General features: G+C 43.7%; 1 protein-coding gene across 5 annotated transcripts; it reads right to left on the minus strand.

Moving 5' to 3' along the window:
• Window positions 1–616: 616 nt before the first annotated feature.
• LIPN (lipase family member N) lies at window positions 617–22,047 on the minus strand. 5 transcript variants are annotated; one of them, XM_058696281.1, is made up of 12 exons: window positions 20,898–22,046; window positions 17,670–17,747; window positions 17,268–17,344; window positions 16,309–16,424; window positions 15,476–15,593; window positions 13,232–13,430; window positions 11,801–11,910; window positions 9,118–9,254; window positions 8,171–8,317; window positions 6,456–6,527; window positions 5,615–5,686; window positions 617–1,919 (listed from the first exon to the last, which is right to left on the minus strand). In XM_058696281.1, exons 4-12 carry the CDS (start codon window positions 16,411–16,413, stop codon window positions 1,686–1,688), a joined length of 1,194 nt encoding a protein of 397 aa, XP_058552264.1. In that variant the 5' UTR covers window positions 16,414–16,424; window positions 17,268–17,344; window positions 17,670–17,747; window positions 20,898–22,046; the 3' UTR covers window positions 617–1,685. The 5 variants fall into 5 exon arrangements, with proteins under 5 accessions (XP_058552264.1, XP_058552265.1, XP_058552262.1 ...); XM_058696282.1 differs by lacking the exon at window positions 16,309–16,424 and having other exon boundaries at window positions 20,898–22,047; XM_058696279.1 differs by lacking the exon at window positions 17,268–17,344 and having other exon boundaries at window positions 20,898–22,045.
• Window positions 22,048–24,045: the final 1,998 nt, after the last annotated feature.

Here is a 24,045-nt window from a genome sequence, read left to right on the forward strand (position 1 = left end):
TCTTTCCACTCTTTCCAGTTGAACTGTATGCTTGCTGAGAGTTAGAGATTTGTTCTCAGACTTACTTATGCCTGTTCTGTTTGTTATAACAGTTTAATTGTTTAATGCATTTTGGTTAATTTGGTTAAATGTGACTTCAAAAGACTGTATTGTTTGCATGAAGATTACATTTTACTCTTTGGAAGACCTCAATAAAAGTCACTAGAAACTGATAAAAATTCAATTTTTATCATTTTATTTTAGTCTACTCTTGGTAAATAAAAATCATACAAATATGGAAGGATTTGCATTTAATGTTGGGGTTCCCAAGTGGGGTGCCTGGGTGGCTCAGTGAGTTAAGTGTCTGACTTCAGCTCAGGTCATGATCGCATGGATCACGAGTTCAAGCCCCACGTGGGGCTCTGTGCTGATAGCTCAGAGCCTACAGCCTGCTTCGGATTCTGTGTCTCCCTCTCTCTTCCCCTACCCCACTCGCACTCTCTCTCTCTCTCCCAAAAATAAACAAACATTAAAAAACTCTAAAATAAAATAAAATAAAATAAAATAAAATAAAATTGCTTCCCAAGTGTTTTAAAATTGTCATTCCTTTTAAAGACACTGAAACTGAGGTTAAAAATCATGAATTATGGATTATTTATTGAAGAATGATGATGTGGCATTTGACATCCCCAAAACCCTGATCCTACGTGCAAATATCAGTGACCTAATCTACATTTACCCGTTTTAAGTTTAAATAAACTGTGGGAGGTATGCATGTGTATCATTTATTTATGATTCCTTGAGGATCGTAAACAGTTTTCAGTTAACGACATTATCATAGAAGGTCCGGAACTTTTGCAACTGAACTTCACGCTACTCTTGGAACTCTGTACTTAATCCTAGAATCAATGTCTGGCATCATTTAGAGAACGAAGGAGAGCAAGACTTAGAATATTCCTGTGCCTCCCTTGGGGCTTCTCAAATAGGTTTTCCGGAAGATGCTTTAAATGTCTCTTGTTAGCAGGCAATAGTGTAAAGTCCACATCGACAAAGAAGTCACCAGTAGTGATTGGTTTAGCTTCTCTTTAGAGCAAAAGAAGAGAGAATTATTTCTCATGTGTTCTAACTTAAGAGTAATCAGTAATTCAGCTTATCTTACCTGCTCATTCCCAGTTTTGTCTCCCTCTCTTTTCATTCTTTGCTTGGAACGGTAAAATGTGCTCCCGGAATACTTAAATTTTGTTAGTTTTCCTAGTCTGCCGTTTTCTTTCATGCTTGATGTGGACTGGGCCTTATCTCGTGGCTTGTTTACAGATAGCCATAATGACTATGGCCCTAACGTATGGCCCTATGTCACCCCAAGTACATTCCCAAGTGGCTGCCTTTACAGAGCTTTTCCTTCCGGGAAATTTTACTTTAACTAGGAAAGAAAAAGTCCTCTTTGAACTACTCTCCCAAGTGTACAGTTAGCAGAGGTGGAAAATCGGGCCTACCCTTGACAGAGGGGAAGGGATTTGGAGGGTGTGCGCATTTCTTAGAGAAAGAACAGGACGGTTGAAATAATTCTTGCTTGGATGTCAGCTAGGGGAGCATCTCGGCAACAGCAACGAGGCGAACGAGCCTGGAGAAGACTTTCCTGCTGATTAGTCTCTTTTCCAGGGCCTCTCATGGGCTTGCACGCAACTTTGAGCCCAGAAGTGCATGCGTCAGGAGTATGACTTCATCAAGTCTATGATTTTCCTATACACACGCTGAGGAGCGTCGAGGCCCCAGATGAAATCAAAGTGGTTCCAATCAGGCAACAGGTCGAAGTAACGGAGATTCCTGATCTGGGGGAGTATCCTGGCCACATCCTGGGGCGTTACAAGGACGTCATTGCCCCCAATCCACATAGCGGTAGGCACTCTCATGGTGGTCAAGTCATAGAGTGGGGGGCGGCTCTGGAAGAGACAGAAAGAGCATTCGTGACAGAAAACTCCTCATGGCCACCACTGGGTTCCGATAAGCAGACAGGCTGCTCAGTGAGCATTTGCTACAATCACAGTTCTTTCAGGCTCTGGGAAGTAGAAATATTACCTGCAGTGGTCCCTGTCTTCAAGGAGTGGGAAGGAACAAGGCAAGATAGGTACATAAGCATTTGCCTACAAAGTAGGGTATGTCAAAAGCCAAAAAATGGCAGGGAAGGTAAAGAAGAAATGACTTCCGACTGGGGGTTTCACAGAAAAACGAGTCATTTGAAATGACTTTTGAGGGAGCGTTGGATTTTGACAGATAGGGTTGAAGGCAGGAGGGCTTTCTAGCCAGTGGCAAGAGTGCGTACCCCCTGGTAAGGACGGTGAACTGTCCCGGGAACCCCAGGAAGAAAATACGTGAGTGGATGAGGTAGGAGACAGACAGTCAAGGTCCAGACTCCAGGCTAAGGTATCTTGACATCTTTCAGAAGTCGGGGGAAGTGAGGCAGGGTCACTTTTCAGAGCTCTGTCTTAAGATGACTGCATGGGCATCGTATGGGATGACCTTGAAGAAGGAACAGGCTGGAGGTAGGTCCTGAAACCATCTAGACAGGCAGTAGGGATGGTCCAGAGAAAGGGATAATGGAAGCCACAGGGATGATTAGTTTCTCCAAGGGAGAAAGGAAGAGGGGTATGAAGAATCTTGGAAGAGGTTGACAGTTTGCGAGTGCAGGGAATGGAAAGTAGCCAGTGTAGACGAAGGACAACAATCAAAAAAGGAAGGAAGGGGTGCCTGGGTGGCTCAGTTGGTTAAGAAGCCAACTTCGGCTCAGGTCATGATCTCGTGGTTTGTGGGTTCGAGCCCCGCATCAGGCCCTTTGCTGATAGTGTGGAGTCTGTCTGTCAAAATAAATTTATTTTTAAAAAGGGAAGGAAAAACGCAAGAGCACTACGTTATTGAAGTCTACGTTGGGGCAGTGAATGGCAAGGAGGCTATGGTGACTGGCAGACCATGTTACCTGAAGGCAAGAACGGGCCATTGGATTTGGTAATGAAAAGCCACAGGCCACTTTACATAAAGTAGCTGTATAGAAAGATGAAGGCCCAAACTACATATCCCAGGGTTCAGGAATGAGTGGAAGAGGGGAGGAAGTGGAAAAAGTCAGCCTTTTTAAATATTAAAAAATGTTGGTTACAAACAGAGGGATGGATTAGTGAGCGATAGAATTGGTAGGTTGACAGAAGGTTGTTTGTTCATTTTCCAAAAGGAATAACAGTTCACTGAAGATGATAGAAGGAGCCAGGAGGAAGAGGAGGTGGGAAGAGATGGGGTCAAGGGCACAAGCCCTCAGACTCGGGAAAGAAGAGGGCCTCCATTTTGGGAGAGAGGAGGGAAGAAGAGAATCAAGGGGACAGAGACATTTTAAGGTGGATAAGAGGGGCATTAAGAAATTTCATTTATGGGGCGCCTGGGTGGCTCAGTAGGTTAAGCGTCCGACTTTGGCTCAGGTCATGATCTCACGGTTCGTGGGTTTGAGCCCCACATCGGGCTCTGTGATGACAACTCAGAACCTGGAGTCTGCTTCTGAGTCTCTCTCTCTCTCTCTCTGTCCCTCCCCCACCTCTCAAAAATAAACATTAAAAATTTTTTTAAATTTTTTAAAAAAGTTAAAAAAAAAAAAGAAATTTCATGTATGCAGCCAATAAGTGTTAAGGGCCCAGGACATGCCCAGTATCTTGCCAGGTGAGAAAACACCGGTGAACAAAACAGAAGGGAATCTCTGCCCTCACGGAGCTTACACGGGCTAATTCTCTTGTTCTCTATCAAACACAGTGCACACAGAGACTGCGCTGGGAATTTAAGAGGGCAAAGTGTTGAGACCAGAATATAATAAAAATTGACTTCAAATGGCCTAAAATCAGACACACATAAAACAGGATTGGCCTGAACTAAGGTAGGACCATCTATCGAACCGCTGAGAAATTCTAAGCACGTTGACGCTCTCCCATACTTAAGTCAGCACGTTGCACCCTTCAATCTTACAATTCTATTTGTTAATTTTGCCTCAATAAAGCTGAAAAAGAAAGGACTGTGACTAACAATGGTCTTAAGGGAGTGTGTGAGATTTTTGTTTCATTCTCTCATAAACAGAAACAATATATAAATATAACATGCTCATTAAAAATAATGGAAGTGGAAGTATGTAAAATCCCAAATGAGAGCCTCCTTTATTCCTTCACGTTCTTCCCCTTCATTCTACCTTTCGTCTCCTCTGTGAAGGTAATCTCTTTAACATTTGTTGGTGGGTTTGTTTGTTTGTTTGTTTTCCTGGCCCGATTCTAAGACTTTGCAAATATATGCATCTGTGACTATACATGGTCTGAGGGGCAGGGGAAAACTTCGGGGGTAGCAGAAATGTTTGGTATCTTGATTGTGGCATGGTTACATGAATGAATGTATTTGTCAAAACTCACCGAATTGGAAAATCAGCGAATCTTATTGAATGTAAATCACGCCTTAATCAAGCTTAAAAAATAGTAAAAACATACATACCTCTCTTAGTCGTCTTAAGGTCTGGTAGAATAATTTCTCTAACAATTCAATCCATTAGTGAGAAACTGACTGGTCTAATAAATAGCCTTAATTATATATCAGTCTGGGAAAACATTGGAAACATTTAATTTAGCGAAAGAAATGATGCCAAGAGGATTAATCCCAAGTACGGAGGGTTAAGCGGGTGTACAAATCGTAGTGTGAAAAGTCAGAGGGAAAAAAGATACCAAAGGCTCAAGTCTTCATGGGTAGATAATATTCCTTTAATGTTCTTGCGGGATCCTATTTTTTTCCTGTTGGTATCAGGAACTGGGTATTCATCTACTCTGTACATTTTCATAGATTTTTATAAAACAATTTCCATTAATATACAGTCAACAAAATTATGTTAAAGAAAACATCTCAGTAACATTGACTAGATCTTGCCGTTACTGTAAATGAAAAAGCAAGATTAAAAATTGTGTCGGGGGAGTGCCTGGGTGGCTCAGTTGGAAGAGCATCCAACTTTTGATCTTGGGGTCATGAGTTTGAGCCCCACATGCGCTGTAGAGATGACTTAAATAAATAAAACTTTAAAAAATATGTCTAGAAGCAGCGGTAGTGAGAAGATTGGAAAAAATGCAGTAAAATATTGACACGTCTAGTGTTCTCTGGGTGGAGTGATTACAAATTATTTGAATTCCTTAAGATATGCTTTTTTTATTTCTAGACTTTCTGCGATGAATGCATATTTAAATGAGACGTTTCTTAAAAAGCTCTATCAATGAGAATGCCACCAATGGCCAGGTAAGACTCTTTTCACTCTCTGATAATTTCTTTCTCTTTTTTAGTGTTTATTTCTTTTTGAGAGAGAAAGAGAATGTGTGAGTGTACCTGTGCGCATGAGCAAGGGAGGGGCAGAGAGAGGGAGAGACAGAGCATGAGCGGAGGAGGGGTAGAGGGGCAGAGGATCCAAAGTGGCTCTGTGCTGACAGCAGCGAGCCCAATGCGGGGCTCCAACTCACCGACCGCAAGATCATGACCTGAGCTGAAGTCGGAGGTTTAACCGACTGAGCCCCCCGGGCGCCCCTCTGATAATTTATTATAATTTCTCAAAAGCTGGCTTCTGGGGCAGTTCCGAGCCGCTCACCTGATTGTAATGATGCATGTTCTCAGCTTCGCTTCCCCAGTCATACGCCCTGAATTCATCTGATCGGTAAAGCTGAAATAAATGTGTTTTGGAAAAGTAATTAGAGTAACAGCCACAACTGTTAACAGCAAGTCTTGGGAAACCACTAGGCACTGGTTAGAAAAAAAAGGCTCCTGGAGCACCAGAAGGATATAAATACATTTTCACTACTAGAAGCACAAGGTCAACAGAAAGGGAAGCAAGGATCTCCCTTGGTTTGAAGGAAGAACTCATGGAAAATCTACACCCCTCGGGGGGGGGCAGTCAAATCTCTGGGGGAAGGTTTGGTCTCCTCAAGCTTTCCCTGGCTACCTCTCGCTTCAGCTCAGGGTCTATTTTACAAGCTCCGATCTAAGATAGAGTTCACTTATGTCACCTGCTTGCTCTCCACCATACCTTGCCCTTTCCTTTAAAATCGGGGGACTCAGGGGCGCCTGGGTGGCTCAGTCGGTTGAGCGTCCGACTTCGGCTCAGCTCACGATCTCACGGTCGGTGGGTTCGGGCCCCGCGTCGGGCTCTGCGCCGACAGCTCGGAGCCCGGAGCCCGCTTCGGATTCTGTGCCTCCCTCGCTCTCCGCCCCTCCCCCGCTCACACTTTGTCTCTCGCTCTCTCTCAAAAATAGACATTGAAAAAAAAAATTTTTTTTTTTTTAAATCTGGGGAAATCGAACCAAAGACCGTGTCAAGGACAAAACAGACACCGGCTTTGAACTTTGAAGCTTCCTAGGGTAGACCGGCTAACCCTCTTCTTTCGGATGTAGTGAAATAAGCTTGGAATAGTTTTCCACGAAAAAGACACTACCTGTTTTATATGCAGGATGTTCTGTATCGATGATCCAGTGGGAGCGTGTGACATATACACGTCCATTCGACTCTGAAGGGAAATAAAACATGGCACAGCAAGACCCACCCAATGAAATAAACTACGCCTTCCAGAAGCCGAGAGCGATGGTGATAAGAATCAGCAATCGGAAGCTGGGGTTTTGGAAATGACCAGGGCGGGTAAGATAAATAAATCATGCCAGGCGCTTGAATGTGAGTAAACCCCGCGTTGCTTGGGAGCAAACTGCCATCAGCTTGGAAGCCGTGCGGTTAGTTGGCTGGTTTTGAAGTAGGAGAAGCAACGATGGTCATCACGGGGCAGTGTGCTTTAGGAAGGTGCTGTGTGCGAGTGCAGGGATGTGGTGTGCGTGTGCAGGGGTGTGCACTGTCACAAATCACGAGGCCGAAAAAACCCGGGTTTCAGGAAGTAACTTTGTTCATTAGGAGCTTTGTGACTTCGGGCAAGTCATTTCACATTTCGGAGTTTCTGTATTTTCACCTAGTCAGTGAACATACTAAAAAATCCTACCGTGCCAGGCTTTTGTGAGGATAAAAATAAAGTATCGCAAAAGAAAAGCAAAAAACAATCGCTTCCCTAGGTGCTGTACTTTGGCCTTTGCAAAACAATAGAGAGATGAAAATTATAGAGCTATAATAGTAATTGTAATCCTATGTCCTAGAATACCGTGTAATGAAAGTGATCAAGGGAACGATCAGAAATATTTACTTTTGGGGCGCCTGGGTGGCTCAGTCGGTTAAGCGCCCGACTTCGGCTCAGGTCATGATCTCACAGTTCCCGAGTTTGAGCCCCACCTCGGACCCTGTGCTGACCGCTTGGAGTGTGGAGCCTGCTTTGGATGCTCTGTCTCCCTCTCTCTCTCTCTGTCCCTCCCCCACTCGCGCTCTCTCTCTCAAAAATAAATAAACACTTAAAAAAATTAATAAATACATTTACTTTTGAACAAGCAGGCTTTGAACAATGGTTCCCATTGTATTTCCGTTGGGCACAACTTAGCCTCTTGAATAGGGGTAGAGCGGGCTGGCGGAGACCAGCTATTTGAGAACTAGCCTCACTGTCACAGCCTCACTGGCCGCCATATGGAATTCAACCACATCAGTCCGCAAATGTAAACTCCTCCTTCTCCTCCTCCTTGAATTCTCCTACCAGGAAACAAAGACTTGATGAAACAAGACTGTTCCTTTTCTGTGGGAAAGGGATTCGACCTCCATTCCATTGTGTCTTGTGCTTTCCAAGTGACGTGAGGAGTTTTATCTGAGGCCAACAGCACCCAGCAAATGAAGGCACACAGGAGATAAATTCAATGCTTGGATGTACTTCTTTTCTCTTCTGGGATTATTATTATTATTATTATTATTTAGGGCACAGGAGTGGTTGTAAAATGAAATGGACGGTAGTAATGGTGGCTGAGAGTAAACAGGTGAACCCTCTACTCGTGGTGGGACATCATCGTTTTCCTGCGTGTGACCAGGGACCGAAGGATGACGCTGCCTATTCTTTTCCCCGGTCTTCACAGTCGTGGTCCATTGAATACCTCATCTATGCTTAGCCAATCTTTGCCCTTATGCTTTAGAATATCGTATCAACCTTTGCCGTTTAATAGATACATCAACGAGAGCCAAAGAAAAGCTGGAATTTCTTAGAGCATCCAATGGTCCCCTGATCATCATACATACCACGTTCATATTTTTCTTGTTGGCTCCAGCCCATAAGGACATAATTTCACTACATATCACCCATAATATCTTATTGTTGCAGATTTTGGTAGCAGGTGCCTTGCCCATCTTGTCTTCTAAAAAGAAACCTTTGGTACCAAAAAAACGCTGTGAAAAGAAAAAAGAAGTATCCTTTCAAGAACCATTTGCAGACTCCTTGATGTTCCCCTCCATCCCCAGGAATGAGGATTCTCGGGAGATCGATCGGTTTGTGTTTGTATTTGCTGTTTTTGCCAAGGAGACCAAGTCATCCGGGCAAAGAAACGACTCAAGAATCCATCTCCCTCGAGGGAAGACTGTCTGCTCAACTCTGCCCAAATGTAGAAAATGTCCCAAACTGAACTGAGGTCAACACCCTTTGCAGCAGACCTGTCAACCACACAAAAGGGAACTTACGTCACTTGAGCTTACAGTGAACAACACAATAAAACCACTATGAAACCAGTCATTAGGGACTATCGAGATTCTTCCTTGTATTAGTTCACAATTGTTTTTTTCCATTCCCACCACTTCGCCCTAAAGCAGGGCTTGATTTTATATAAAAGTTACTATGAAACCTGAATTGGTCTCCTTGACTTCATTTTCGCCCCAATCCATTTTAGCCGACACCCCAATTTTGGCAAAACATGATGCTTTTTCTGGCGTGAACTTTTTAGAGAATCAAAAAGCAAACAGAAAAAAAAAATCTTTGGATGGATAAAGTCCCAAATCCACATTGGGCACCAAACTGTTTTTTCAGCCCTTGGAAAATAACCAATAAATGTCTGAATGAATAATCGGGCTGTAGGACATTTGGGTTTGGGCATCTTAACAAACCTCCCCTATGAGAAAGGGTGTATTATTCAGGCTTATGTAACACATGATCCAAGATGGGATCCTCAGATACATTTCGGTGAAAACGAGCCTACCTTGATTACGGAATTTGGAAGTAGAAAAAAACTGGTAAAAATGCCCGTGGGATATTTGAATGAGACCACAGGACCCAAGGCAAAATTCATTTTGATTCTTTGTGCCAGTTCAGGCATGGTGCAAAAGGCTACAAACCCTAAGAGAACAGGAGACAAGACAGTCTTGTAAAAATTAGAAATACCGAGGCAATGTCTGTACTAACAAAAGTAGGACTCTGCTTTGACGGGTTGTCTTTCTATTGCAATAATCTTGCAGATGAATTGGGAAACTTCTGAAATGTTCTGCAAAGATAATCTGCCTTCAGTACCTCTGCTGTCAAGTGTCCATTTTTCTTGGATTCTGAACAATGTACCTTGGTCGGGGAGAGCGAGGGGATAAGCTGTTGGAGCCGCCCCTGCCGAGGGGCCGGGGGCGTCTTCGCTCACAGGCATGGGCTAAGTGCGGGCAATGCTGTCATTTTACCACCAGCTCTGAGATGCCAGGATGAGTCACAGAGCTTCCAGGAGCAAATAATTGGTTCATGGGAGGTGGAACAATCAGTTCTTTATGTAGTATCATCCAGTTATTCCACAATTTGTCTTTCTCACAGTGCAACCAGATTTCACTACTCCCAGTGCTTAACTGGATGCTTACCAGCCTCCAGAATCTTCCCTGCTTTCCCTCGGTCCACTGTGGTCCTGGGAGACCAGCAGTATCCACCTGCTCTGATTTTCCTGCAACACTACAGCACCTGTTTCTAGTCCTCCCGGGACCCTGTCAGTGTGTGTGTGTGTGTGTGTGTGTGTGTGTGTGTGTGCGCACGTGTCGCAAACGCATGGGGACACAGCCGTAGCAGAGAATTTTTTTCCCCTGAAATTCTTCTTGAAACATTGAAACCATCTTGGCCAAAAAAAGAACTGACTTTGTATTGATGGGCTGAACAGCTGCTACAAAGACTGAAACGGGAATGCGGGTAGGGGGACACTTCTCCCCAGATCTTTGGAGATGTGCGGAGAGGAGTTTTTCCACGCTCACACTCACTAGTCTTGAGCTGGAGCCTGGGTTGCTAAACACCTTGCCAGGGACGGGCCCTTCTCACAGGCCAAAAATTGCTCTGCTGCAAGTGCTCCCTGGAAAAGAGCATGCCCTAAATGCAATGCAGAGCCCTGCTGATGGGATCATTTGTTTTCTTTGCAGGTCAGACGGAAGAGCATCCCTACGTCCTGCCCACTTTTCTAGACCCCACTCGAGTCATTCCTTCTCCTTCCGGTCCTTCCACATGTCCCACACCCCACTGGGGGCTGTCAGACTGACCTGCTTTGAATCTGTGCTCTTTCTGCTAAGACACCCTGACCAAGGGTCCTCAACACAAGACCCTAAACATAGTCAATGCTCGCTAAGTGTGCGCTAGGATACTGCAATTATTTGCCAGTTAGTGGCAGGTTTTTTGTTTGTTTGTTTGTTTGTTTGTTTTGTTTTGTTTTTGTCTCATTAAAATTTTTTATATCCTTTTATTTATTTTTTTCTTTTTTTTTTAATTTTTTTTTTTAACGTTTATTTATTTTTGAGACAGAGAGAGACAGAGCATGAACGGGGGAGGGACAGAGAGAGAGGGAGACACAGAATCTGAAACAGGCTCCAGGCTCTGAGCTGTCAGCCCAGAGCCTGACGCGGGGCTCGAACTCACGGACCGCGAGATCGTGACCCGAGCCAAAGTCGGCTGCTTAACCGACTGAGCCACCCAGACGCCCCTATATCCTTTTAGAATATGTCCTGGGATGCTCACTGGCTGTTCCAAACATATCAATATAAAGCACCAATAAATATACATCTGCTGTTGATGCTAATGGTGATAAGGAGACTGTAAGATTACTTATTTATTTTGCATAGTTTCACCCCAGCTAAAATATTGCATTCCACGTAATCTCTTAAAATGGAAAACGTTAGTGGAAGATCGCTAACAAATTGGCATTATTAATAGTATGGCTTCCTCTAAATTTGTACTTGGAACTGGATTTTTTATTTCTTTCTAAAAGATGTAGTAAATCATTAAGAAGTACATTTTCAGAGAGTAGGATCTTGGGCTTTTGAGAATTTTTCTACATAGTGCTTACATTTAATTGCGATGCCATAAATATTAAGTCACATGCTAAATGGGCCCAGTTGACGTATGCTTTTGTGTTTCAACTAAAAAAAAGTGATCGTATGTTTTCAGTTTGTTCATATAGAGATATAACCTCACCCTTTTACTATTTTTTAAAAATCCCATAGGGGTTGTGAGGCAGGTATGATTGATACATATTTATCATTCTTCAGGGTTATTTCAAGGCATCAGGCTTTACTTTTTCAGCTCAGAGGAAACCTAGACGCTTAACTCTTTGGAAATACTTCTTTAGATTTGGGGCACATGGAAATTATATCACGGTTACAAATGTGCTGTTGGGACCAGACATGGAGGAAAGATTTGTCCTACACACGGTCTCTGAAATTCAAGTTCACAACCACATAGGGCACTAGGATTTCACGTCCGGCACAAGACAGAGAATTAAGGGCAAATTCACAACCACTTAGGGCACTAGGTTAACACGTCCAGCACAGGACAGAGAATTAAGGGCATGATAAATGACAGTTACTCTGTTCCAGTTTAAAGGCGAACTCTTGCAAGGCTCCGACCTTGTAAAACACGGACATTTGTAAACATACCTATTGTCGTGCCAAGGGAGTGTCCAATGAAATACAGCTTCTCCTGACCAGTTTTATTTACAATGAAGTCTATTATTCCTGGAAGATCGTATTTGGCCATTTCATCAAAACTGTAAAATAAAACAGGGGCTTATAAACACTCGCTCCTAAGTTTAAGACGCAGAGCACCTGCTCACTTAGTTTTTATACACAGAATTCTGTGCTGTTCACTCATTTGCCTTGCATTTCATTATTTATCCGGTCACGTGCGGGCTATTGGAGCCTTGTTGGCTGCATTTCTAGGCGTTACTTTTAACGGGGCTGATTTCAAGACTTGTGTGTGCTGTCCGACGGTCGGTCCTACCCTTTCTCCCCTTCATCCCCTTCCCTTTTCCATCTGGTTTTTCTGCCTCTACTTCAAACACTCCCAGGGCGCGTGCAAGATTCATGCTCAGCTTTGGAAACAGAAGTGGTTGCAAATCACGACTCTGGCTGAGTAACTTCTGATGAATTACTTAAATGCTCTGAGCTTCAGGTTCCTCATCTGGGAAAGCAACATAATGCCAGGGATGTAGGAAGGCTGCTAAAGGTCGTCTTGTAGTAAACAGGCTCCACCTTTCCGACCAAGGGCCACGGACACAAAATATTATCCTGATGTTTGCCCCTGCCCCAAATTTACTCTATCCTTCCTTTATTCTTCCCCGCCAGTGGGTGCTGACCATTTCATTCGTGTGCTAGGAATGCACCTTCTGTTCTGGCAGCTGGCTTGCAAACCAGCAGGGAGGTTAGCCTTGGGAAGTCTCTCGCAGGCATCAGCCTGTCCTCTGATGCCCGCAGAGAACACTTTCCCTAAAAGAAGCAGGCAGCGTATTAGACCATTGTTCTCCGTTGTCCATTAGCAAGGTTTTAAAGACCTCCTATTGGGTCTGTGCTGAAAATGGTATTTAATACCATCTCAACCAGAGTTTCTGTAAATAAAATCGAGTACTGGTACACATCATCTCTGCAAAACTGAGTGACCGTCCGAGGGGAAAGACCTGTATTCGTAGCGTCGGAATGCACATAAGCTTCTCGAGGGCCGGTACTTTGCCTACCGCTGAGCGCTCAGGGCCCAGAACTATGCAGAGACGAGACACTCCGCAAACATTGGTTGAATGAGTGTGTGCACCGGTCCTAGAAACGTCCTGAGCTGCCCCTTGAGACATGCTTATAATGCACAGTACTGGAAAGAACTGGATGTTAAAATGATCCTGGGAAAATGATGTAACTTGCTTGTGGGAGAATCAGTGGAAATCAAACTCCTTGCTATTTCTCTGCTTTGAGAAGTTAGTAGAAGCTACACGGAACCACGTGACTCCCAATGTTACAGATTATTATTAATATCACCCACACTATTATATTCAAAGCAATGGTCCCAAAGTCTCTTCATGATTTTTCTTAGATACCGCTTACCTAAAGGCCCAGAATTTTTCTTCAGTCACTGAGAGCGTCTTGTGTCTTCTTGACCAAGTGTTTCCCCGACTGTTTCCCATCCAGACATCGTAACCTGCATCTGCTAGGAGGAATCCAAGGCTGCCATTGGCATAATTCTCAAGCCAAGAGGCATTGTCTGCAAACAAAGCGTGTTGCAAGTACACAACTGGGCGGGGACCTGGAAGGAGGGAGGAAGAGAGAGAGGAGAGAGAGAATAATTTATGATAAGTAGACCATCTCAGGAACATGAAAGAAACACACACATGCCCAGAAAAAGCAAAAACCTAATCAGCATTCACCTTTCCCTTTCCTATAGAGCATTTGGTTAACATGGTGTAAGTTTCTTGAGCACATGCGTTGCACCTAGTGGTATGTTGACAGATGGCCACAGATGAGCTTGTTAAATTCTCATAACAACTCCAGAAAGTAGCTACTATTTTAAGGATCCTCATTTTCCAGAGGAGGAGACGTGGCTTTAGAAGGTAGTTAGGTGACTTTCCCAAGGGGCCACCCAATTAACGGGGTGCAGAGCCAGGACTCAAGCCCGGTTCTGTTTCACAACCAAGTGGGTGCTTGTAACGGTGCTCACTGCTCCATGAACTCACTTTTGCGTATCTCCTGGGTCTGGCTGGCGGAGACGTGAAAATGATCATGCTTGATGGTGTTCTGTGCCTCTTCCAGGAAGGAGGGGGATGTGACCGTAAATGGACAGCATCTGGCTCCTTGCCAAGCTTCTAGCCAAACCCCCCGCCTCTGCCTACTGGAGAACATTTGAAAACCCAAATACAATACAACCAGCTCAATACCCCTCTGACAACAACCGAATTCCTGAGGGAGAGAGTCTTCAGGGTGGAAGGTTCCAAAAAGTCACCATCATTCAATGGGTAAGAGCACATGCTCTCTGGAGCCAGGCTGGATTTGAATTCTGATTCCATCACTTGCTATTTGTGTGACCTCGAGAACCTGCTTTGCCTTATCATCTGTAAAATGATAACCATGAATAGTACTGACCTCATACGGATGCTGAGAGCTTTATCTGATATAAATTGATGTAAAGCTTTTAGAATAATACACTTAATAGATGGCTCTTAATTCCAAATCTTCCCCAAACCCTCCCTCCTTAAGTAAAACCTTTCCTGGAGAAATCCTCTCCTTTTATGCTTCCTGGCCATTCCCCCCCCCCCCCACCCCCCCACCCAACTTGGGCTGGTATTGAAACGAAACGAAGATTAATAGAAGACCCAGGATGCCGTGTTAATGTGAATTTCAGATGAACGATAAAAAAACGTTTTGTATAAGTACATCCTAAAGTGGAACTTGTATGAGAAACCGATCTGTCATTGATCTGAAAGTCACCTTTCACAGGGTGTGTCCTATTTTATCTGGTAACCCTACCTAACCCCATTCCCAGTTTTCATTCCAAAACCCTAGAATTACACATTTCTTTGTTAGAGGCAGAGGAAGTTAAACAGCGTGATGTTAGTTGCCCCTGAATGTGACTGGCAGGAGAGCCCGTGCAGCAATCTGAGTAAATGACTTTGCCCTGGAGCCTCCCCAGATACTTTGCTCAGTCTTCCCTCTTTCTCATCCCGAGATCTGCAGTTATGTGTCCCTATTTAAAGAATAATTCCTCTGCTTTTGTCTGGCTGGCTCTTTATTCCAAAATTCAGACCTTCCTAACACCATGTTCTTTCATTCCACAAAACTTCTGTCCCTCAAATCAAAACATAGGTGAGTGTTCCAGGTTTCCTTCCTGGAAAAAAAGTTGCAGATATGTCACGATCATTTAACTTGATTTTTTCCCCCGTTTAGCCTACAGAGAAAAGCCTGCTGATCTTTGCAGGGGCAGGAGAGACTTCACGCAACCCAGTCAACCTCACACAGCCCAGCAAACGTCTTTCCAGCAGCCAGGAAATCTGCTTTCCTGGGATGTAACAATTTTCCGCATGAGAGATCAGTAATGAACCAGCGAAATGCATGCTTTGCCTTTGCATTTACACCCCTACCCACAAGCCAAGTCGGCCGCCTTCAGCAAGATCAGTCTTGCCCTGTGTATTTTTAGCTTCTTGCCTGGCTTCAGAGAATGAGAAAAAGAATGAAGCTCCCTGTTGACTATTTAAAGACTCATCCAGTTTTGACAAACCACTCATTCCGTTAAAGGAAAGCCAGCAGTCAATGTTAGTCATTTGCTCTCCTCCTTCGCAGGAGAGACACATCTCATACCTGTGTTTCTATCATCTGTTCGCCCGTGGGGGATTCTATTGATGCTGAGGATGTACCCGTCTTGAGTGGTGACTTCATACTCTTCACTGGGGTAGCCATTATAGGTGATGATCTCACTCTGTCCAGTGAAAATACAGGTATTAGCTCAACATCTTCTCCAGAGGTCATCAAAAGAAACCAGAACAAAGAATCTGGTGTGTGTTTATTGGGGTGAGTGATCTGAAATCTGTAGCCCCAGGTAACTGTAAGGTTAATTTACTATGTAAAGTCTTGATAACGAATAAGCAGACTATTAGAAAAGGTCTACTATTGGCAAATCTGGGGGTGAGTGGTTGTGTGGAGATATTATTTAGTATCGACCCATTCTTCCTTTTATTTTTAATATGAAATGTATTGTCAAATTGGTTTCCTTACAACACCAGTGCTCATCCCAACAGGTGCCCTCCTCATTCTTCCGACAAAACTATGTTCTCAAGCCAATTCTCCAGACCCCTCTTGGTTTAAAGATAATAAAACCACAGTCCACTAGAAGGCTGTCATATCTATGATCCAAATGGCTTAAAATATAAATTCTTAATGTTTTAAAAATATAATTTCAAAAGAGGAGGTTGCCTACAATCATGAGTTCGCTTTACGTGACTAGAGAGTATTATTTATTCAATCAGAAGAAAACATCAGCTTAGCTTGACTCAGAGAAACGTTAAAATCACCTATTTTTTTTTTTCCCATTGGTTTCCTTCTCTAAGATTTTTCTGCTATCACAAGACCTTTGCTAATCTCACAACCCACGCACCAGCCCTATGTGATGTCTTTCGGAACCTCGCATGACTTACAATATTCATCCACACTTCAGGATTCGCTTCATTTTCCAAATTAAAGAAGCTACCAGCATTTAAAGTTCCACAGAGCAAACAGGTTGTTGTGAAAAACAGCCACATCGTGGGAATGCCTGACATAAGACATTTAATAATCACAGATTAATCTTATACATCCACGTTGATGAAGGGATGAGAATAATGCCCTGGTGAAAACCGAAAGACGAGCGTCCTAGAAACACCGAGAAAGCGTGGGAGGAAGCCAACACAGTAAGCTATCTCTGAGCATGTGAATCCATTGCTCACATGGAAACTGCTATGACCCCGTCCAGTTCTTGAAGGAAATTTAATTTAGTATGGAGGCTTATTTCTTGGTTTTCTCTTACTCAAAGTTTTTCAATGATGTCATTCAGTCTCTGCTCACCTTCCAGTTGCCAGACACCTGAAGACACCGAGGACAGGTGTCTAAGCCACAGCAAAGTGGAAAGTGCCCCTATTCTCTACCCCAACCGGCTTCCCACAAGACAAACGAGAGCAATGAGCAGAGAACCTGACTATCAGTTTCCAGGGAAGGGATTATTTGCCTTGGGGACACCCAGAGGGGAAGGTAGCGCGTTGAAATGTGTTATCTCTTCCTGGGCACGGCTTCAAAGCATTTCTTCCAAGGCAGCCCGACCTCATTGCGGTGCAGAGGGCTCGTCCTATACGAGCTGCAGCCCCATGGTCCGAGATTGGGATCCAGCCTCACCACGGACAAGATTTCTGACCTTGGGCAACTGATTTAACAGCTTTCTCTCTTGGTTTCCTTGTGGGCAAAATGAGGATAATGACGTAACGTCCCTCACAGGGTTACAGGAAGGATTAAGTGACCTACCGTGCAGTAAGGGTATGTAAGCCCTTTCACTATTTTTCCTAATCTGAGCGTGAGCCAGAAAGGAACATCAGAGAGCTTTTCCTGGAACAAATTAATGACTCACTTCTAGAAATTGAGAGCTTCCTTCTGAAGTTAATAGCTTTCCATACATTTGCTGTCCGGTTGAAGATAATCTTCTACCTGCAAACGTTATGTAATTTTAAAGGTTTTTAAACCTAGCGGTAGCTAATGTCTACTCAGTGCTGAGTTCGTGTGGAGAATAGTGGAGAATACATACTTCGTGTATGTTATTTAAATCTCAAAGAAACTCCATGAAGTAAGTTCAATCATCCTCACCTTAACAATGAAGGAAACCAAGGCTTAGAGAGATTTTAGATCTATCTAAGGTCACAGAGCCAACAGGTGACAGAGGGGGACCAGGAAGGTCGGCCAACTCCCAGCAGCACCCTTACATCTGAGAACCATTCCCGACCCACCTCCCGGTTGTGATCTATCTTGATCTTACCTACTTAAGGAAGCTTCCCCTGCTCCCGAAGACTCCGTGCCGATTAGGAACCTCCGGACTTCTGCATGTGACATCAGGCTGAAGAATGAGATGTAGTTGCAGTGACAGTTAGAAGCTGGAGAGAGGAGAGACCGGAAGCCCATGGAAATGAGGAAACCCTGCACTAAGGCACCACCCAGGGCGTCTTCCTGACGCCCCAAATGTCATGATTCGCTTGTAGATTGGGAAATAGTGGTCTGCACGATGCCAAATAACCAGTTTGACTGAATCCTTCATGTTTCCACTGAGTGTCTGCCACGGCAGGGAGGGTTCAGCAACAGTTTCAAAGTCTTGCATGAGATGGGGAAGTAGGATGTACCGATCATCCTAATGGCCGAAACCAGGCATAACAATGCCTACCTTTCCAATGCCGTAGCGTTTTTGTCGTGAAGCCATGCATGGAAAAGCACTGATGTCAACCATGCAGCGTGGAGGGATGCGATTGATTGTGGCTAAGTTGTGGCAGTGAGACCATCCAGACTCCAGGCCCTGGACGCCCGGCGGAAACCAGTACTAGCATTGTGCCAGAGGAAACTGACCATCGTGGGTGCTGAACCACAGACCACGCCCCTTTACTTGAAACAAAGGGGAAGCGCACCTCGGTGGCTCCGTCTGTTGAGCGTCTGACTCTTGACTTCCGCTCAGGTCGTGATCTTCTGGTTCCTGAGTTCGAGCCCCACACTGGGCTCGCACTGACATTGCAGACCCTGCTTGGGATTCTCTCTCTCTCCCTCTCTCTCTCTGCCCCTCCCCCGTTCACTCTCTCTCTCTAAATACACAAATAAAATTTTATAAAATTATAAATAAAAAAAAGCAGAAGCAGAGGCCAGAGGAGAAGGAAGGGAATTTAGTTCTACACCCCACCTCCAATAGTGGAGGCCATGTGCATCAATTTTCTGTCCCATTCTGTATTCTGTACGCCTGTAGGACCCTAGCAGCCACCGAATCTCTCGGGGACAAGAAGCAGGAAGAAAGCTACCTCCTCCTTGGCCCAATCCAGTAATTTCAGTTCTTAGTTTGGACTCATTCTCCAGTTATCTCAGAAACAAAGATATTATTTGTGTGTATCCAAACCCTAAGATCTGCTGCACTGGAATGAGAAATTTCATGCCAATCACACGAGTGTGAATTCAAAGATGGCACTCAGTTTATTGGAAGAGGTGGAAGGATTATGGACCCTCCAACCTCCTTCTGCCTTTGAGGAAAGACACCCCCCCTCCCCCCCTCCCCTGCCTCCCGGTTCTTCATGGCCCAATGGCAGAGGCGTGCGGGGGTGCTGGGAAACGCTCAGGGCTTCTGACTTGAAAAAGCGCTTCTAACAGAACTTTAGTGGACTCTGGAGAGTTCTAGGAAGCACAATGTTCATACTATTAGTGTTGATTCATGGTCATGGCTCCATGTGGAAATAGCATGGATGGAGTTAAACGTCTCAGGCCTTTACAGGTTGTAGCCCAGCACAAATACAAAATAATAGTGCCTACTCTCTAGAAGCTCAAATTTTCCCTGCCTTTTTTTTTTTTTGCCCATACTTTTAGATGCTATTAGAACTAGATCGTGATCTTGGGCAAAATGTAGATTGAAGGGCAACTTTCTGAAGCTCTGTGGTATTTCTGATATCTTGATCCAAAGATCATACTGCAGTCCGAGCAAATTAAAAAAAAATTTTTTTTAATGTTGATTTATATATTAAAAAATTAATGTTTATTTTTTGAGAGAGATATATATAGAGAGAGACAGAAAAAGACAGAGCACAAGTGGAGGAGGGGCAGAGAGAGAGGGAGCCCAGAATCCAAAGCAGGCTCCAGGCTCTGAGCTGTCGGCAAAGAGCCCGACACGGGGCTCAAATCCACGAACCACGAGATCATGACCTGAGCCAAAGTCGGACGCTTAACCAACTGAGCCATCCTGGTGCCCCATGAGCAATTTTTTAAATGATGGCTGCCGGTTCAAATATCCAGGTAGCTAAAAATATGCAGTTGAGCATAGAACATAGGTCCTGGAATCTTGGTGTCTATCTGTGAAAATAATTCTTATTTTCCATCCAATGTTCTCATTCAAAATACATTTGCTATTACATCACATCTTTTTGTTTGTTTGTTTGATTCTTTCTCCCCCAAGGCTGGTTTTTCATAATATATACATTTGTATCAAAGGGGGATAGCTTTCCCCTGAAAACAACTGGAGGTTAAAAATATCAGGCTGTGGGGCGCCTGGGTGGCGCAGTCGGTTAAGCGTCCGACTTCAGCCAGGTCACGATCTCGCGGTCCGTGAGTTCGAGCCCCGCGTCAGGCTCTGGGCTGATGGCTCGGAGCCTGGAGCCTGTTTCCGATTCTGTGTCTCCCTCTCTCTCTGCCCCTCCCCCGTTCATGCTCTGTCTCTCTCTGTCCCAAAAATAAATTAAAAATGTTGAAAAAAAAAAATTAAAAAAAAAAAAATATCAGGCTGTAACTAACAAGATACAAAATAGAAGCTAATGAGAATTTTGGAAAAATAAATGATTTGAAACTTTTGCCCTGGAATAAAAGACTTTGCATGGGGCACCTGGGTGGCTCAGTTGATTAAGCCTCTGAATTTTGGTTTCAGCTCAGGTCATGATCTCATGGTTTGTGAATCTGAGCCCCACATAGGGCTCTGCACTGATGGTGTGGAACCTGCGTGGGATTCTCTTTCTCCCCTCTCTCTGCCCCTACCCCGATTGCTCTCTCTCTCTCTCTCTCAAACAAAACAAAACAAAACAAAACTTAAAAAATTTTTCCAAAAGACTTTTCATGAACAGGAACACAGAATTTGTTGCTTGCTCACTGGATAATTTATCTAATTCATTATACATCTTAAAATTCAAATAAGGCTCAATAAAGCTGCACACACACCCACAGTGTGATTGATTAGTACACTTGGGCTTTAGGAAAGGCACTTTAAATTACGTGTAGCAATTTTATTTCTTCACCCAGAAAGCAAAGTTGGCCATGCTCATAACATCTGTAAGATACAATGCTGTTTCTGAGATCGTCTGTGAGACTAAAGCATGTTGTCGTAAATGCTGCTGTCCGTGAATCTCCATGTCACCTCCACTAGACTACACCCACCTTCACACACCACATGGTGACAGTAAAGATGCAGAAGGGAGAAAAGGCAAATAAAATCTAAAATGCGCAAAGGAAAGACTGCTTCCATTTAAAGAGACATTACCAAAAGCGCAGGTCTGGGATGACCTCCACGTCCCCAGAGAGGCAGGATCAGGACTGTGTTCGTGGCAAAGGTCAAAGCTTTGTGAGAATGGAGAGGAGGGGCCATGCCATCTAATAGGAGGAGATTTATAGCATCTGATCCTCCAAGTAGGTTTACCTGCCCAGCTGCTTACTTAATGTGCAGAACTTATGTATGGTATTCTCTACAGGTCATTTTGTACTTGAATGCCTGTAGGAGGTATGTCCCAGCGGAGGTGCTTTTTTAAACACACACACGCACACACACACACACACACACACACACACACAGCACTTGGCCAAAAAATTCAAGTTGACTCTAGTTTGAGATACAGTCTCATCAGTTTGTGTAGGTGAATGAATGGAATGTGCAGTAAGGGTAACGTTGGTTGTTTTGATACATGGTCCTATTTCTTTTCTGAATTAGCTTTTTATTGCTTTAAACTGCTGTTGAATCACCTTCAAATCTCCCCAGCACCCCTGAGAATGGGTAGATGGCTTTTAGCACAGGATCTTGATTTCATCCCTCCCCTCATCACCATCAGCATCAAACATAGTCTCTGGGTGAGTGAATTAATGAATGGATGGATGAATCTGGAAGTCCAGAAAACATCGCTTAGTTACCCAGGAAAACTAATATTATTGTTATCCATAAAAAGGGTGAACTCTTGATTATTTATTGAATATTTACTTTGCATCAGGCATCTTACCTTGTTACTCTACCAGCCTGGCTATGAATTCTGCTGGGTCTCTTTGCTTTAAAAGCATACTTACAGTATGCTGCAAAGGACATTTTTCTTGATATTATTATATGGTAAATTTCATAAGAGAGCAAGCTCATAGGGAAAGTCAATCTTGCTTTGTTTTTGTACTAAGTTGGAATAATGCCACCGCTAGTTATAGATTGCTGCACATACTGACACAGTAAAAAATTGCTGCTGGATATTCCTTTTTCTGCTTCCAATTTGTCCTTAAATCTACCCATTAGGGCACAGTCTGGTATCTTTCACGCAATCTCTCTTCTCAACCTTATAAATGCAGAATTATTCAAGTTTTTCCCTACAAATAACCAGATTTCTTAGGCCATAATAACCTCTTTTCTCTAAGCCAGCACTTTCCGATAGAAACATGATGCATACTACACATATCATTTAAAGTTTCTTACGGCCACGTCTCTTAAAGTGTAAGGAAATGGGTGAGATTAAGTTTTACCTTATACTTCGTTTAAACTAATAGATCTAAGGGGCGCCTGGGTGGCGCAGTCAGTTAAGCGTCCGACTTCAGCCAGGTCACGATCTCGCAGTCCGTGAGTTCGAGCCCCGCGTCAGGCTCTGGGCTGACGGCTCGGAGCCTGGAGCCTGTTTCCGATTCTGTGTCTCCCTCTCTCTCTGCCCCTCCCCTGTTCATGCTCTGTCTCTCTCTGTCCCAAAAATAAATAAAAAACGTTGAAAAAAAAATTAAAAAAAAATAAACTAATAGATCTAAAATATGATCGTGTCAACATGCAATCAATATTATTCATGTGAGACTTTAGTTTATTTCTTGTTTGTTTTGTTTTGTTTGCACTAAGTCTTTGAAACCTGATGATTCTGAGACACTCACAGCCCATCTCCGTTAGGACTAGCCGCATTGTAAGTGCTTACTAGCCACATAGTGACTGTGTATTAGAGGCTAAATCTGTCTCCTATGGGTCTTGAAACTTTTCTCCAACTTGAAGGGACTCCCCTCAAAGACATAACTTTGTATCATATATTTGACCTTAGTTGAATATCCGCCTATCCAACTACTTACAGTCTGCGTCTGTGTCATCAAATTACTTTCTCAAGTGCTTGGCCTCTGCTCCCCCACCAAGACTTGAGTCTCACTATCCCGCAAAACGTTTTGCTCACCAATATGTAGCGACAATACTTTATCAAAAGCACAAGGGACACCAGTGTTCTCAAGGTCAGTAAATCTAGAGAGCTTGTGACGTTGACGCTACTCCAACAACAAACGCCAAACTATTGTTTAAAGTTTTTTATTTATTTATTTATTTATTTATTATTATTTTTTTTTTTAATTTTTTTTTTATTTTTTGGGACAGAGAGAGACAGAGCATGAACGGGGGAGGGGCAGAGAGAGAGGGAGACACAGAATCGGAAACATGCTCCAGGCTCCGAGCCATCAGCCCAGAGCCTGACGCGGGGCTCGAACTCATGGACCGCGAGATCGTGACCTGGCTGAAGTCGGACGCTTAACCGACTGCGCCACCCAGGCGCCCCTGTTTAAAGTTTTTTAAAAATGATTTCATATTTCCTGGTAAAGCAAATGTCACTGAAATGATTATGCCATCATTTATTTGTTTGTTTATTTATTCTAGTGTTTATTTTTGAGAGAGAGCTCGAGCGAGATGGGGAGGGGCAGAGAGAGAGGGAGACACAGAATCTGAAGCAGGCTCCAGGCTCCGAGCCGTCAGCATGGGCAGCCCCACGCAGGGCTCGAAGTCACAAACTGCGAGATCATGACGTGAGCCAAAGTTGGATGCTTAACCCACTAAGCCACCCAGGTGCCCTGATTATACTGTTACTTAAATTCATTTACAAGTTCGACAGCTTCCTGGATTTACCTCTTCCAAGAGTGTTGGTTAAACAAACAAGAGTTAGAAGACATGTGTGCAATTAGTACGGATTTTTGGAGAGGTTTTGCTTTGAGATCACACTTTGACTGATTGTCCCTAAAAGATGACTGAGTCCTTAATATGGAACTGAGAAAGTATTTGTCCATGGCTAATCTTGGGGTTCCAAATAGCCATGTAGTAGCCAAAGCTTCCTTATCTCAGCTGGAGCTCTGGAAACTTCTATCTAGATTCCCTGGATCTGCCTAATGCCTTCTCCATGTTGTGGCTATTGTCATCACTTGATTTTATTTTATTTTATTTTATTTTATTTTATTTTATTTTATTTATTATTTTAAAGTTTATTTTGAGAGAAAGAGAGAGAGAACTCCAGAGAGACAGGGAGGGAGAGAGAGAGAATCCCCAAACAGGATCCGCACTGTTAGTGTAGAGTCCGATGTGGGGCTCAAACTCACGAACCGTGATGTCGTGACCTGAGCCGAAACTAAAAGTCAGACACTCAACTGACTGAGCCATC

Source organism: Neofelis nebulosa, chromosome 13 (genome assembly GCF_028018385.1).
Source record: "Neofelis nebulosa isolate mNeoNeb1 chromosome 13, mNeoNeb1.pri, whole genome shotgun sequence".
In the NCBI taxonomy this organism is placed as follows: domain Eukaryota; kingdom Metazoa; phylum Chordata; class Mammalia; order Carnivora; family Felidae; genus Neofelis; species Neofelis nebulosa.